A 14,334-nucleotide genomic window follows, 5' to 3' on the forward strand; every position below is an offset into this window, starting at 1 on the left:
TGTAGCTATATATTAACAAATACTCCAGAAGCAAATAACATTGGTTAAAACTACAGAGTATATAGTTCTGAGACTTAATGTTCTGACTTGTGTGCAAATTCAATAAATATTTACCAGTAGTTTTCAACAATACAGTGAATATATTCCAGAAGTAGATATATGTACTATTTAAGTCTTGTTAATATGTTTATTTATTCTACCTTTGAACAAAGCAAATAAATATATAGCAAAAAATATTTAAAATGGATAAGATTGGAGATGATTGTGGTGTCAGGAAGGGATTTAACTCACAAAATAAATAACCATGAAGTCCAAAACACTTGGTGAAGTGAGCCTCACTGACTTCCTACATGATAGGGGAGATAAAAGATGGCTATGTGATTTGTAATGCCCATAAGGAAACATAAATCACTTATTGAGAAGCATGACTGTTGCAACTACTGAAACTAGAGAGAAATTTCTCCTGTTGTCAGAATGTGGTAAACAGCACCTTTTCAGCCCTGGTACAGCAAGCATGTGCGTGTGTGCTCCGTCACTTAGTCGTGTCCAGCTCTTTACCACTCCATGGACTGTAGCCCGATAGTCTTCTTTGTCCCCAAAAAGCACAGCAACAGGCTTCTTAGTGCTGCTACTTTCAATTGCAGCAGGCTAGTTTTTGGCATTACAAAGATCAATTCATTAAAAACAATTCTACATGGATCTATTATACAACCCATTGATATTATGGTGTCATCTGGTTATTGATTTATATTGTCTACAGTATAAAGAGATTAAATTATGTTAGATAATCCTGCTTAATTGTTTTCACTATGCTTTTGGTGAGTATTGATTAGATGTTAGATTTTGGTTAAATAACCAGGCATATCTGGAAATTGGAAGTGCCCCTGGGAAGCAAACTAGATATGGCCAGCAGGGCCATGTTTTTTTAAAAACTACAGTTCTATGGCATACAACTTTAAACCAATCCCAAATTATTTCTTAAAATAAAATCTTGGGGATAATTTTTTATTCTCGCCATTGCCTGATTACATTTCCATATGGACTAACAATATTTCAATGATTATATTCTACCTAGAGAGCATTTTCCTATTTTTAGTCTTCATAAAGTTTTAAAGGATACTTAAACATGCTTTCTAAAGTTATCTGAGATCTCTAGGATTACTTTCATTTGTGGACTTTCAAGTGATAATATGAAAATGATTTTTATAGATTGGTATTTAACATGTCTTTACTTATATTCAGTAGTTACTAGTTATAAACAAAATCTTTAAATATGTGGTAAACCTTTGTTTAAACTAGAAAACTAAGCCCCCATACATGTGTGTGTGTATGTCTTAGTCTATCTTAACATCTACGACAGCAGAAATCTTGAATGATGTCTGATGTTTACTTTTCATTCTTGAATGATGTCTGATGTTTACTTTTCATTCTTTCTTTACAGGCATTGCTTCTATGACGGTGCCAGTGTACATTGCTGAGGTCTCACCCCCCAATTTAAGAGGTCGATTAGTCACCATTAATACCCTTTTCATCACAGGAGGGCAGTTCTTTGCAAGTGTTGTTGATGGAGCCTTCAGTTATCTTCAGAAAGATGGATGGAGGTCTGTAATCGTTCTTACATTTAATTTTCAAATAAATTATGACTTTAGGGGATAGAAGAAAAATTGAGAAATGATGGAAAAGAAAAAATATAACTAGGTATTTTGAATCATTACAGCTAATTCATACATGATGATATTCAGCAAAATTAAGTGGACCAGAAGCTGATATTTATTTTAATAATAGACAAGGAACCTATCATTAAGAATTGATATTTACAGGATTTTTTGGCATTTAGGTGACATTTCTCACACTGTGTATGGTATTTTGCAATATTTGTTTAAAATGAATGTAACAATAAATATGCATGGAGTTTTTGAATTTTATCAGTGATTGACAAGCTATTTATGAACTGCAGATATAACTAATGTCCTTTTTGGATTTAGTAAGCTACATTCTGATCTGAAAGAGAATTCAGTCTTTTTTTGTAAAACAAACAATCTCATGTTAAAACTTAAGATATTATGGGCTTGAGATTTTTATATACTTCATGGTATTCAAAAAAACAGATTCATGTAACTCTTCCAGGGGTTTAATTTTTAATAAAATTTCCCTATACTCTGTATAGGTGCTGGAGATAAAATATTCCACAAAACAGAATCTGGTACATATTTTCATCATGCTTAAAGTATTGAAATTAATTCTTAACAGCTGAAGAAAAAGAGTTTACTGCTATGTGGATATAGGGAATTAAACTTACGTATATAAGTGGCACAATAAATTGGAGTCGTTAAAGACTTAGACTGATAAAGTTTTATTAAAAGTTATGTGAAGAAACTCACAGAAGTCAATAAGGGCCTATGCTTGTCAGAAACAATTAAAGAGAGGACACATTTCTTTAAAGCATTAACTCTGTCTGCCAATGCTGAGAAACCACTTTCTACCTCTGAAGGAATGAATCTCTGACAAAGTAAAAGATTACTGAAAATTGAAGAAGCAAGAAATTCCTCTTTTTTTTTTCCCTGTAGAAGAACAGAAAGAGGGAGATGATAAGTTGTTACCAGCATCAGTTCAATTCATTTCAGTTGCTCAGTCATGTCCAACTCTTTGCAACCCCATGAACTACAGCACTCCAGGCTTCCCTGTCCTTCACCAATTCCCGGAGCTTGCTCAAACTTATGTCCATAGAATTGGTGATGCCATCCAATCATCTCATACTCTGTCATCCCCTTCTCCTCCTGCCTTCAATCTTTCCCAGTATCTGGGTCTTTTCTAATCAATTGACTTTTGCATCAGGTGGCCAAAGTATTGGAGCTTCAGCTTTAGCATTAGTCCTTCCAGTGAATATTCAGGACTGATTTCCTTTTGGATTGACTGGTTTGGTTTCCTTGCAGTCCAAGGGACTCTCAAGAATCTTCTCCAGCACCACAGTCTGAAAGCATCAATTCCTCAGCACTCAGCCTTCTTTATGGTCCAACTCGCACATCCATGTAGGACTACTGGAAAAACCATAGCTATGACTACCTGGACTTTTCTTGGTAAAGTGATTTATCTGCTTTTTAATACCTGTCTAGGTTTGTCATAACTTGCCTTCCAAGGAGCAAGTGACTTAATTTCTAGCTTGCAGTCAATGTCCTCTGTGGTTTTGGAGCCCAAGAAAAGAAAATCTGCCACTGCTTACACTTTTTTCTCTTTCTGTTTGTCATGAAGTGATGGTACTGGATGCCATGATGTGAAATTTTTTTAATGTTGATTTCAAGCCAGCATTTTCACTCTCCTTTTTCACCTTCATCAAGAGGCTCTTGAGTTCCTCTTCACTTTCTCCTATTAGAGTGGTATCATCTATATACCTGAGGCTGTTGATATTTCTCCCAGCAATCTTGATTCTAGCTCATATTTCATCCAGCCAAATCCAGTGAAATCCAGTGCATTGCACATGATGCGCTCTGCATAAAACTTAAATAAGCAGGGTGACTATACAGCCTTGTCATACTCCTTTTCCAATTTCAGACCAGTCTCTTGTTCCATGTCTGGTTCTGTTACTTCTTGATCTTCATCCAGGTTTCTCGGGAGACAGGTCAGGTGGTCTGGTACTTCTGTCTCTTTAAGAATTTTCCAGTTTGTTGTGATGCATACAGTGAAAGATTTTAGTTTACTCAATGAAGCAGAAGTAGATGTTTTTCTGGAACTCCCTTGCATTCTCCATCATCCAACTAATGTTGCCAATTTCATCTCTGGTTCCTCTGCTTCTTTGAAACCCAGCTTGTACATCTGGAAGTTCTCCTGTCACATACTGTTGAAGTCTAGCTTAAAGGATTTTGAGCATAACCTTGCTAGCATGTGAAATGAGCACAGTTTTTCAGTAGTTTGAACATTCTTTGGCATTGCCCTTCTTTGGGATTGGAATGAAAATTGACCTTTTTCAGTCCTGTGGCCATTGCTGAGTTTTCCCAAATTTGTTGGCCTGTTGAGTGCAGCCCTTTAAGAGCATCATCTTTTAGGATTTGAAATAGCTCAACTGAAATTCTATCACCTCCATTAGCTTTGTTTTTAATAATGCTTCCTAAGACCTCTTGAATTTATACTCCAAGATGTCTGACTCTAGATGAGTGACCACACCATTGTGGTTATCCAGCTCATTAAGACCTTTTTTTGTATAGTTCTTCTGTGAATTCTTGCTTCCTCTTCTTAATCTCTTCTGCTTCTGTTAGGTCGTTACCATTTCTGTCCTTTTTCATGCCCATCCTGCATGAAACGTTTCCTTGATAGCTTCAGTTTTCTTGAAAAAATCTCTAGTCTTACCAATTTTTTTGTTTTCCTGTTTTTTTTTTTTTTTGCATTGTTCAATTAAAAAGGCCTTCTTATCTCTCTTTGCTATTCTCTAGACCTCTAGCTTCAGTTGGGTGTATCTTTCCTTTCTCCCTTGCCTTTTGCTTATATTCTTTCTTCAACTTATATGTATAACCTCCTTAGACATCCTCTTTGCCTTCTTGCATTTCTTTGTCTTTATTTGGGATGGTTCTGTTCACTGCCTCCTTGTGCAGTGTTTTGAACCTCTGCTCCTAGTTCTGCAAAATTTATCTCCCAGATCTAATCCCTTGAATCTATTTGTCACCTCTACTGTATAATCATAAGAAATTTGATTTAGGTCATGCCTGAATGGCCTAGTGGTTTTCCCTACTTTCTTTAACTTGAGCCTGAATTTTGCAGCAAGGAGCTGATGATTTGAAGCACAGTCAGCTCCAGGTCTTGTTTTTGCAGATTGCATAGAGCTTTTCCATCTTGGGCTTGCAAAGAACATAATCAATCTGATTTTGGTATTGACCATCCAAAATCAAAGTCCATGTGTAGAGTCCCATTTGGTGTTGACTCTACACATGGACATACATGGTGATGTCCATGTATAGAGTCATCTCTTGGTTTGTTGAAAAAGACTGTTTATTGTGACCAACGTGTTCTCTTGACAAAGCTCGCTTGTCCTTTTCACTGCTTCATTTTGTAGTCCATGGCAAAAATTGCGTGTTATTTTGGGTATCTCTTGACTTCATACTTTTGCATTCCAATCCCCTATGATGGAAAGGACATCTTTTTCTTAGTTCTAGAAGGTGTTTTAGGTCATCATACAACTTGTCAGCTTCAGCTTCATCAGCATCAGTGCTTGGGGTATAGACTTGAATTACTGTAATGTTGCATGGTTTGCCTTGGAAATGACCCTTAATTATTCTGTCGTTTTTGAGATTGCAGTCTTTTAACGGCCAAGAGGCTTGTGTAACTCAGTAAAATTGTGATCCATGCCACGCATGGCCACCTAAGACAGATGGATCATAGGGAAGAGTTCTGACAAAACATGGTCCGCTGAAGAAGGAAATGGCAACTGATTTTAGTGTTTTTGCCTGAAGAACTCCATCGACAGTATGAAAAGCCAAAAAGATAAGATACTAGAAGATGAGCCCTCCGGGTTGGAAGGTGTCCAATGTGTAATTGGAGAAGGATCATTATTAATAGTAACAGATCCATAAAAAATGAAGTGTTTGGGCCAACATGGAAACGATGCTCAGCTGTGGATGTTTCTGGTGGTGAAGGTAAAGTCTGATGCTGTAAAGAACAATATTCCATAGGAACCTGGAATGTTAAGTCTGTGGATCAAGGTAAATTGAACGTGTCAAGCAGGAGATGGTAGAAGTGGATACCAACATCTCATGAGTCAGTGAACTAAAATGGATGGGAATGAGCAAGTTTAATTCAGATGACCATTATATCTACTACTGTAGGCAGGTATCCCTTAGAAGAAATGGAGTAGCCCTCATAGTCAACAAAAGTGTCTGAAGTGCTGTACTTGGGTGTGGTCTTGAAAATGACAGAATGATCTCGGTTTGTTTCCAAGCAAACCATTCAACATGGTTATTAGATGTCATAAATTAAAGCCTGTTCTTTTCACTTGATATCCACCCACCTTTTCCCTCATTCAGCTTCTGAGAGTTTATTAGCTAAAATGTGATTACTGATCATTGTTACGATAACAATAGCATTAAGATATACAGAAGTTGAGACTGACTGAGAAGCTTCTCAGATGTTTTTGTTGAAAAGCTAAATCACCTTATTTTGCCTGATGGGTCAGTGCTTCTATTCTCTTATTGTTTAGATGTAAATTGTTTTCTGCTGAACTGCTGGAAGATGAACTTGTCTAGAATTGCCAGCAGAAGATTGACCAGTAGAAGACTGATATTTTTCTAGCCAGTAGAATATTTGGCAGTAGAAGACTGATATTTTTCTAACACTTTAGTGTCATCATACATTCTATACTGGGAAGAATATCATTGGGTCCCATGAGGAAAGGGGAAATAGGTTTTTGAAAGTATCAATAAAGATTCAGTCTTTTAAAATAGATTTATTGAAATATAATTGATAAACCATTCACTTCACCTGGAAAATCCCATGGACAGAGGAGTCTGGCGGGCTGCAGTCCATGGGTCTCAAAAGGTTGGACAGGACTTTGTGACTAAACAACAATAACAATGGGATAGATCACATATTAGGTAGCCATTCATTTGTTGATGGATATTTGAGTGATTGCTACTTTTTGGCTATTAAAAATAATGCTGCTATGAATATCTGTGTACAGGTTTCATGATGGAGATATATTTTCAATTCTCTCAAGTGTATACCTAGGAGTAGACTTGCTAGGTCATATGGTAACTATGTTTACCTTTGGAGGAACTGTAAGACTATCCTCCACAGTGTCTACTCCATTTCACATTCCCATTTAGCAGCGTGTGAGAGTTCCAGTTTTTCCATATCCTAATAAATGTTTATTATCTCTCTCTTCCCATGGTACTCATCTCAGTGTGTATGAGTGGCATCTTGTGATTTTGATTTGCATTTCCCTGAAGACTAGTAATTTTGTGAAAGATTTTATTTTTATCTGATATAGTACTTATAAAGATGACAGAGTTATTTTGGTAGTTAACGCCCATGATAGGAAGTTTTATCACTGTTTGCCCTTTCTGTGTTAATACTTTTAAATTGTGCTTATTGAGTATGGTGAGATTTAGTCACTACCCTCAGACAAAGAAAGGTTTTCTATTTTAATTGTTGAGTTAAAGTTTGGCACTCTATAAACATATAGTAAAGTGAACTTTGCCACCACCAAAATTGGTCTAAAATACTTATCTGGATGTGCCACTGCTTCAAAGATTCCCCATTTCCTACAGAAAGAAATCAGTCTGTTCATCACAGCTTGCAGTGTTTTTTGTTATCCAGTCAATATCTGTTTACCTAGATTTTTTAGGTTATTGTTATCTCCTTCCCTCCTTCTTTATACAATGTAGGTTTATGCCTATAAACTCTACACACCAGTCACATCTTGTTTTTCATGTTTGTTTTTTCCTTCTGCTCACTTTGCCTTGATTAGTCTTTCTACCCTGTCCTGCTCTACCGGTTCAATTCTTATTCCTCCTTTAAATCTTTGTTCGTATATCATGTGAATCTATTTTTGTCCCTTTGTCCTTTCATAATGCTTTGTATGTGGCTTTACTTTTATACTGATTGTACTATTTTGAACCATTTGCTTATTCTGTTTATTTCACTTTGAAGCTTTTTAATATCATTGACCTTGTACTCATTTTTAGGTCTAGAAAAGGGCCTGGAACATAGTAATTGCTCAGTAAGTGTTTATTGAACTAAGTTAAAATTGACTGGGCTCCAGGGAAGAGACTCTTAACCAAACTAAAGAAATATTGATTATAAAGCCAGTGCCAATTCATTAATTTCTGCTGGGGAATAGATACCCTTTGCAGATAGCCAGAAAGCAAGATTATTAATCGTAAGCATTTCTTATTGAGCATAAAAATAAGAGAAAGAAAAGTGGTTTATGAGCCTCTGAGACTTTACCTCCCTCAAAATAATATACCTGTCTGCATCCAGAACATTGTTTGTTCTTCTCTCTTGGACAGAGCTGATTTTCAAATTAGTGTTCCTCTATTTACAAATACATAAATCATCATGTGATTTATATTAAAAATAATGGTATATCTAAAGAAGGGCTATATTCTTCTCCTTTATATTGGCTTTTACTAATTCTCCAATTTATTTATTTTTATATTACAGTTATCTTATTTCACCTCAGTAGACCATATACAACTGTTTGCAAAGTATCCAGGTGTGCTGGGTATTTTTGTATGTTTCATCATTCATAGGATGTTCTTTTATTTTCCTTTTCTTTTTTCAGCTGTAGAAGGAAAATTTGAGGTAATAAAGGTGATGAATGAAAGCACAAGGTATTAGTGCTGCTGCTGCTAAGTCGGTTCAGTCGTGTCCGACTGTGTGTGACCCCATAGACGGCAGCCCACCAGGCTCCCGTCCCTGGGATTCTCCAGGCAAGAACACTGGAGTGGGTTGCCATTTCCTTCTCCAATGCATGAAAGTGAAAAGTGAAAGTGAAGTTGCTCAGTCATGTCCGACTCTTAGCGACCCCATGGACAGCAGCCTACCAGGCTCCTCCGTCCATGGGACTAGTTACATCTATATTAGATTTTTTCCTGGAGAATGACAAGGCTGATTCATGGACGACGTGAGACTTATGCTGAGCTTTGAGCTTTGAAGAACTGGTAGGATTCATGGGGACTGAAGAAAAGGAAATGGCAACCCACTTCAGTACTCTTGCCTGGAAAATCCTGTGGATGGAGGAGCCTGGTAGGCTACAGTTCATGGGGTCACAAAGAGTCAGACACGACTGAGTGACTTCACTTTATGGGGACTGAGGTGAAAATGGTGGCAGAATTTAGGATGGATGAAGGCAGGATCAGGAGGCTTTAAATTAAAGTGATAATGTACACAGTAGATTGGTGCCAGATTGTAGAGGTCTGTGAATTCTGGGCTGGAGGTTTTGTGTTTGTGCGTGTGCTGTCATGTCTGACTCTTTGTGACCCCATGGACTGCTGCCCACCAGCTCCTCTGTCCATGGAATTTTCCAAGCAAGAATCCTGGAGGAAGTTGCCTCCCCTTACAAGCAAAGGGAAGCTAATACTTTTTAAGCAAATCATGACATAATGTGAGTCAATGACTAAGATAACAGTGATGTCCAGAATTTATGGAACTCTTGGCTCTTGGATGGGTTTAGGGAACCTGGTGAATACTGCCAGAATATTGATGTGAGGTATTGACATGGTACTCTTGGAGACATTGGTTAGTATGGAAATCATTCAGTCTTTCAAAAAAATTTTGGTTTTTTATATATCTATTATATACTTCTGTTGTACTTGGCACTAGAGATAGAAAGATCAATAAGAAATGTACCTGTCCTAGTTAGGGAGTTTGGGATGGTCATGAACACAATCCTATATTTAAAATGAACAACCAACAAGGACCTATTTTATAGCACATGGAATTCTGCTCAGTGTTATGTGGCAGCCTGGATGGGATGGAGTTTTGGGAGAGAATGAATATGTGTGTATGTATTTCTGAGTCCATTTGCTATTCCCCTGAAACTATCACAACATTGTTACCCAATACAAAATAAAAAGTTAAAAAAAAAAAAAACAAAACAAAACAGAAATGTACTTGCTCTTATTCAATCAAGCACCTCACATGCTAGTGAAGGAGAGACTTTTCATTGACATGTTAAGTAAATCATAGTGTTATGGGAACTCTCAAGGGGAAAGAATAACTTACCTTAACAGTAGAATGATATGTGAGCTGAGTCTTTTATGAATAGAAGAGTTCCAGACAGAATGAGGGAGAAGGAAACTCTGGGTAAAATCTAATTTCTAAAAGCCCTGTAGTATGAAAGAGCCAATCATGTTTGGGCATTTCAGAGTGGCTAGTGGGAGGGCCATGAGTACTATTTGGGTGTTTGAAAGTGAAGTGGGAAGGCTAGTTTTCCCACTTCTAAGTATGAATAGAACTTTGAATCCATTGTGCTCTCTTTAACAGTAGTGTTGTTTGAGTTCACTTTGATTATTGACAGTCTTAGAAAATAATTTTTTAAAAACCAACATTACTTTAGATGAAAAAAATTTATGAGGTTCTCTCCCTCATAATATTTTATAATTTAAAAACTATGTCCATAAGATGATTTTAAGAATCATATTTAAAAGAGGGTGATATTTTTCACCACATATATTTGGAGAGAGAACCCTTATAATTTATGGCATTGGCCATTTTAAGATAGATGAATTTGGTTAACAGCCTGTTTACAAGTGAATATCTTAATATTAAAGATATTTGTAATTATATTATTGACAGAATTCAGACCAAAGATGTATGACTGTTTATCATAAAAGTAGCGTAGTATAGACTTGAGACTTACTTTAACAGTAAATGGATTGCTTTATCTAAGCATTAACATCCTCATTTAGTAAATGCTTCAGCAATTGTTCAGTGTTATTATGAGAATCAAATGAGTTAATAGCTAAGAACATACTAACTCTTAAATGTTCTTAAGTTTTGTTTCCTGTTGTCTCCCCCAAAAATCTTAGACTGAGTCTCTATCTTGCATAAAGCTAGCAGTAAAAATCACCTCACATTCAACTATCTGAAATTTCCAGGTAAAAAGTTAATATAGTTTGCTAATGAGACTAATTTGCATAACAAAGTTATGACCAACCTAGACAGCATATTAAAAAGCAGAGACATTACTTTGCCAATAAAGGTCCGTCTAGTCAAGGCTATGGTTTTTCCAGTGATCATGTATGGATGTGAGAGTTGGACTATAAAGAAAGGTGAGCACTGAAGAATTGATGCTTTTGAACTGTGGTGTTAGAGAAGACTCTTTAAAGTCCTTTGGACTGCAAGGAGATCCAGCCAGTCCATCCTAGGGGAGATCAGTCCTAGGTGTTCATTGGAAGGACTGATTTTGAAGCTGAAACTCCAATACTTTGGCCACCTGATGTGAAGAGCTGACTCATTTGAAAAGGCCCTGATGCCAGGAAAGATTGAGGGCAGGAGTAGAAGGGGACGACAGAAGATGAGATGGTTGGATGACATCACTGACTCAATGGACATGGGTTTGGGTGGACTTTGGGAGTTGGTGATGGACAGGGAGGCCTGGTGTACTGCAGTTCACGGGGTCTTAAGGAGTCGGATACGACTGAGCGACTGACTGAACTAAACTGAACTGAACTTCCACTGAAGATAACCATTATAAGTCAGAGACAGAATTAAAAAAAAATATAGACAACTATTTAAAACACTGGAGCGCTCTGAAGGGACATTTGATCCTTGTAGGGAACAGTTCATGGTGAGGCATACACCTATGACTTTTTCTCTGAGTGAAAATGTTAGTTGCTAAGTCCTGTCCGACTGTTTGCGAGGCCATGGACTGTAGCCTACCAGGCTTCTCTGTCAATGGGATTCTCCAGGCAAGAATACTGGAGTTGGTTGCCATTTCTTTCTCCATGGGATCTTCCCAGCCCAGGGATGCAACCTGGGTCTTCCTCATTGCAGGTGGATTCTTTACCGTTTGAGCTACCAACCCTCAATTCATGATACTGGGTAGTGAGAACTTAACTAGAAAGCAGCAGTTTTATTGTCCTGTCTTATCAGTGGCTAGAGTTGGGGGTGGCCAGAGCACGTGAAATTTGAGGGGAAAATCCAGGGAAAAAATGACCCATATAGGAGGAAGCCTCTATATATGAATATTAATTTGCTACAAATATTTTATAGATCCCTGAACTATGAATATTACAAGGGAGATTCCATGGAGCCTGCAGAAAACAATAGTTAAAAGATGGTGAAAGATGAGAGAGATCTTATTTCCTGCACATAGGAGGGAAGACATATTTGGAATTTGAAACCTACCAGGTTAGAGGGGCCAACGCCTTGAGTTTTCCATTGGAATCCTAGAAGAACCATACCTTAGGCATAAAGCCTTGTTGTTTGCTTAAGGAATTCTCCTAAGAACAAGCCAAAACTGAAAGCAGATTTACACTAACCAAGTGTAAAACCAAGCTTCCACAGATACAAGGTGCCTGATAAAAAAAAGTCAGTATTCTTCAGAGAGAACAAGATCTAGAGTCTTCAGAGTTTATCCACAATTTTCAAAACACATTAAAAATTGTTAGGCATGCAGATAAACAGAAAGTGTGACCCATAATTGAAAAAAAAATTGGTCAGGGTAGACAAACACAAAGATTATGCTTATAAAACATTTTCAGATAATCTAAAATTAGGAAGGTCTTTTCACACTAGACCTCCTGCATTATAAGAAATGCTAAGGAAATTTTTCTGAGAAGGGAAATGACATTTGGTGAAACTCCCCTATAGGAGGGAGATAGAATAGTGGCTATCATAAGAGGCCAAAAACCTTGTTTGCATCTCTCAAATTCTTTGAAAGATATGATTGTCTATATGTATTGTACAATTTGTAATATATATTAATTATAAAGTATATGGTGACAATAGCAAAATAATTGGGCCCAGTGAACAGAATTATGCACATTTGTGAAGAGTTACAATATTATCTCCAGGTAGAATGATAAGATGCATGTTTCATCCTGAAAAGAACCACTGGAATAGATTACAAAAAGTTACAGCTAAGGAGTCATTCTAAGCATTAAAATAAAATTATTTAAAATGTTTGTATAATCTGAACAAAGGCAAGAAAAGAATACATAGCTGATAGGACAAATAGAAAGCAGATAGCAAAATGGTGGACTTAAAATCCAGTTACAGCAACAGTTACATTGTGTAAAAAAATTATCATTTTGTATAAAAAGCATCACACAGGTTTATGTTGTCCAAAAGAGATACACTTTAAATAAAATGGCATAGAGAGGTTAAAAGTGAAAGGAGGACAAAAGACAGACTGTGCAAACTGTTAAGTATAAGAAAGCTCGTGTGGCTATACTAATAAGCACACAAAGTAGACTTTGAGATGTGGTATTACCAGAGATGATTTAGATTTCATAATGCTAAAAGAGTCAATTCATCAGAATTAAAAATGATAAAGAATGTATAATTTGCTTCAAAATCCATAAACAAAAATTAGCAGATGATCGTACAACATTGTGAATGTACTCAATGCTATAGATCTATACACTTAAATGTGATTAAAATGGGAAATTTTATTTTGTATATTGTATCACAGTTTAAGGGCTTCCCTAGTGACTCAGTGGTAAAGAATCTGCCTGCCAATGCAGGAGACACGGGTTTGATCCCTGGATCTGGAAGATCCCCTGGAGAAGGAAATGGCAACCCACTCCAGTGTTCTTGCCTGGGAAATCCCATGGACAAAGGAGTCTAGTGGGCTATGGCCCGTGGGGTCACAAAAGAGTCGGACACAACTGAGTGACAACAACAACAACAAACACAATTTTAAAATTATAGAACTAAAGGAAGAAGTAGACGAATTGAGGCTCATATTTGGAGAATTTTTAACTCTTTTAGCAACTGATAGGGCAACTAGACAAAAATTAAGTTTATAAAAACACTAGAAAACACTCTTAACTGCCTAACCATAGTTGACATTTGTAGGTGGCCATATCTGACAGCTGCAATGTACACATTCTTTTTCAAATTTATATCAGACATTCTCTGAAACTGACCATATGTTGAATCATAAACTAAAAGTTCAGTTCAATTCAGTCGCTCAGTCGTGTCCGATTCTTTGCGACCCCATGAATCGCAGCACGCCAGGCCTCCCTGTCCATCACCAACTCCCGGAGTTCACTCAGACTCATGTCCATCGAGTCAGTGATGCCATCCAGCCATCTCATCCTCTGTCGTCCCCTTCTCCTCCTGCCCCCAATCCCTCCCACCATCAGAGTCTTTTCCAATGAGTCAACTCTTCACATGAGGTGGCCAAAGTACTGGAGTTTCAGCTTCAAAATCAGTCCTTCCAATGAACACCCAGGACTGATCTCCTTTAGAATGGACTGGTTGGACCTTCTTGCAGTCCAAGAGACTCTCAAGAATCTTCTCCAACACCACAGTTCAAAAGTATCAATTCTTCGGCGCTCAGCTTTCTTCACAGTCCAACTCTCACATCTATACATGACCACAGGAAGAACCATAGCCTTGACTAGACGAACCTTTGTTGGCAAAGTAATGTCTCTGGTTTTCAATATGCTGTCTAGGTTGGTCATAACTTTCCTTCCAAGGAGTAAGCGTCTTTTAATTTCATGGTTGCAATCACCATCTGCAGTGATTTTGGAGCCCCCAAAAATAAAGTCTGACACTGTTTCCCCATCTATTTCCCATGAAGTAATGGGGCCAGATGTCATGATCTTAGTTTGCTTAAAGCTCAACATTCAGAAAATAAAAGTTAATAAATTTTAAAAGTGACTTTTAGAGTGTGTT

The 14,334-nt window shown here is 37.2% G+C and overlaps 1 protein-coding gene across 1 annotated transcript in view; it reads left to right on the forward strand.

The window, feature by feature from the left end:
• SLC2A13 (solute carrier family 2 member 13) overlaps positions 1–14,334 on the forward strand; it is a 526,695-nt gene that overhangs the window by 94,160 nt on the left and 418,201 nt on the right. The window contains exon 2 of the mRNA XM_061416450.1: positions 1,442–1,601. Coding sequence (XP_061272434.1) covers positions 1,442–1,601 — 160 coding nt within the window. The remainder of the gene's footprint in view (positions 1–1,441; positions 1,602–14,334) is intronic.

Source organism: Bos javanicus, chromosome 5, assembly GCF_032452875.1.
Source record: "Bos javanicus breed banteng chromosome 5, ARS-OSU_banteng_1.0, whole genome shotgun sequence".
In the NCBI taxonomy this organism is placed as follows: Eukaryota; Metazoa; Chordata; class Mammalia; order Artiodactyla; family Bovidae; genus Bos; species Bos javanicus.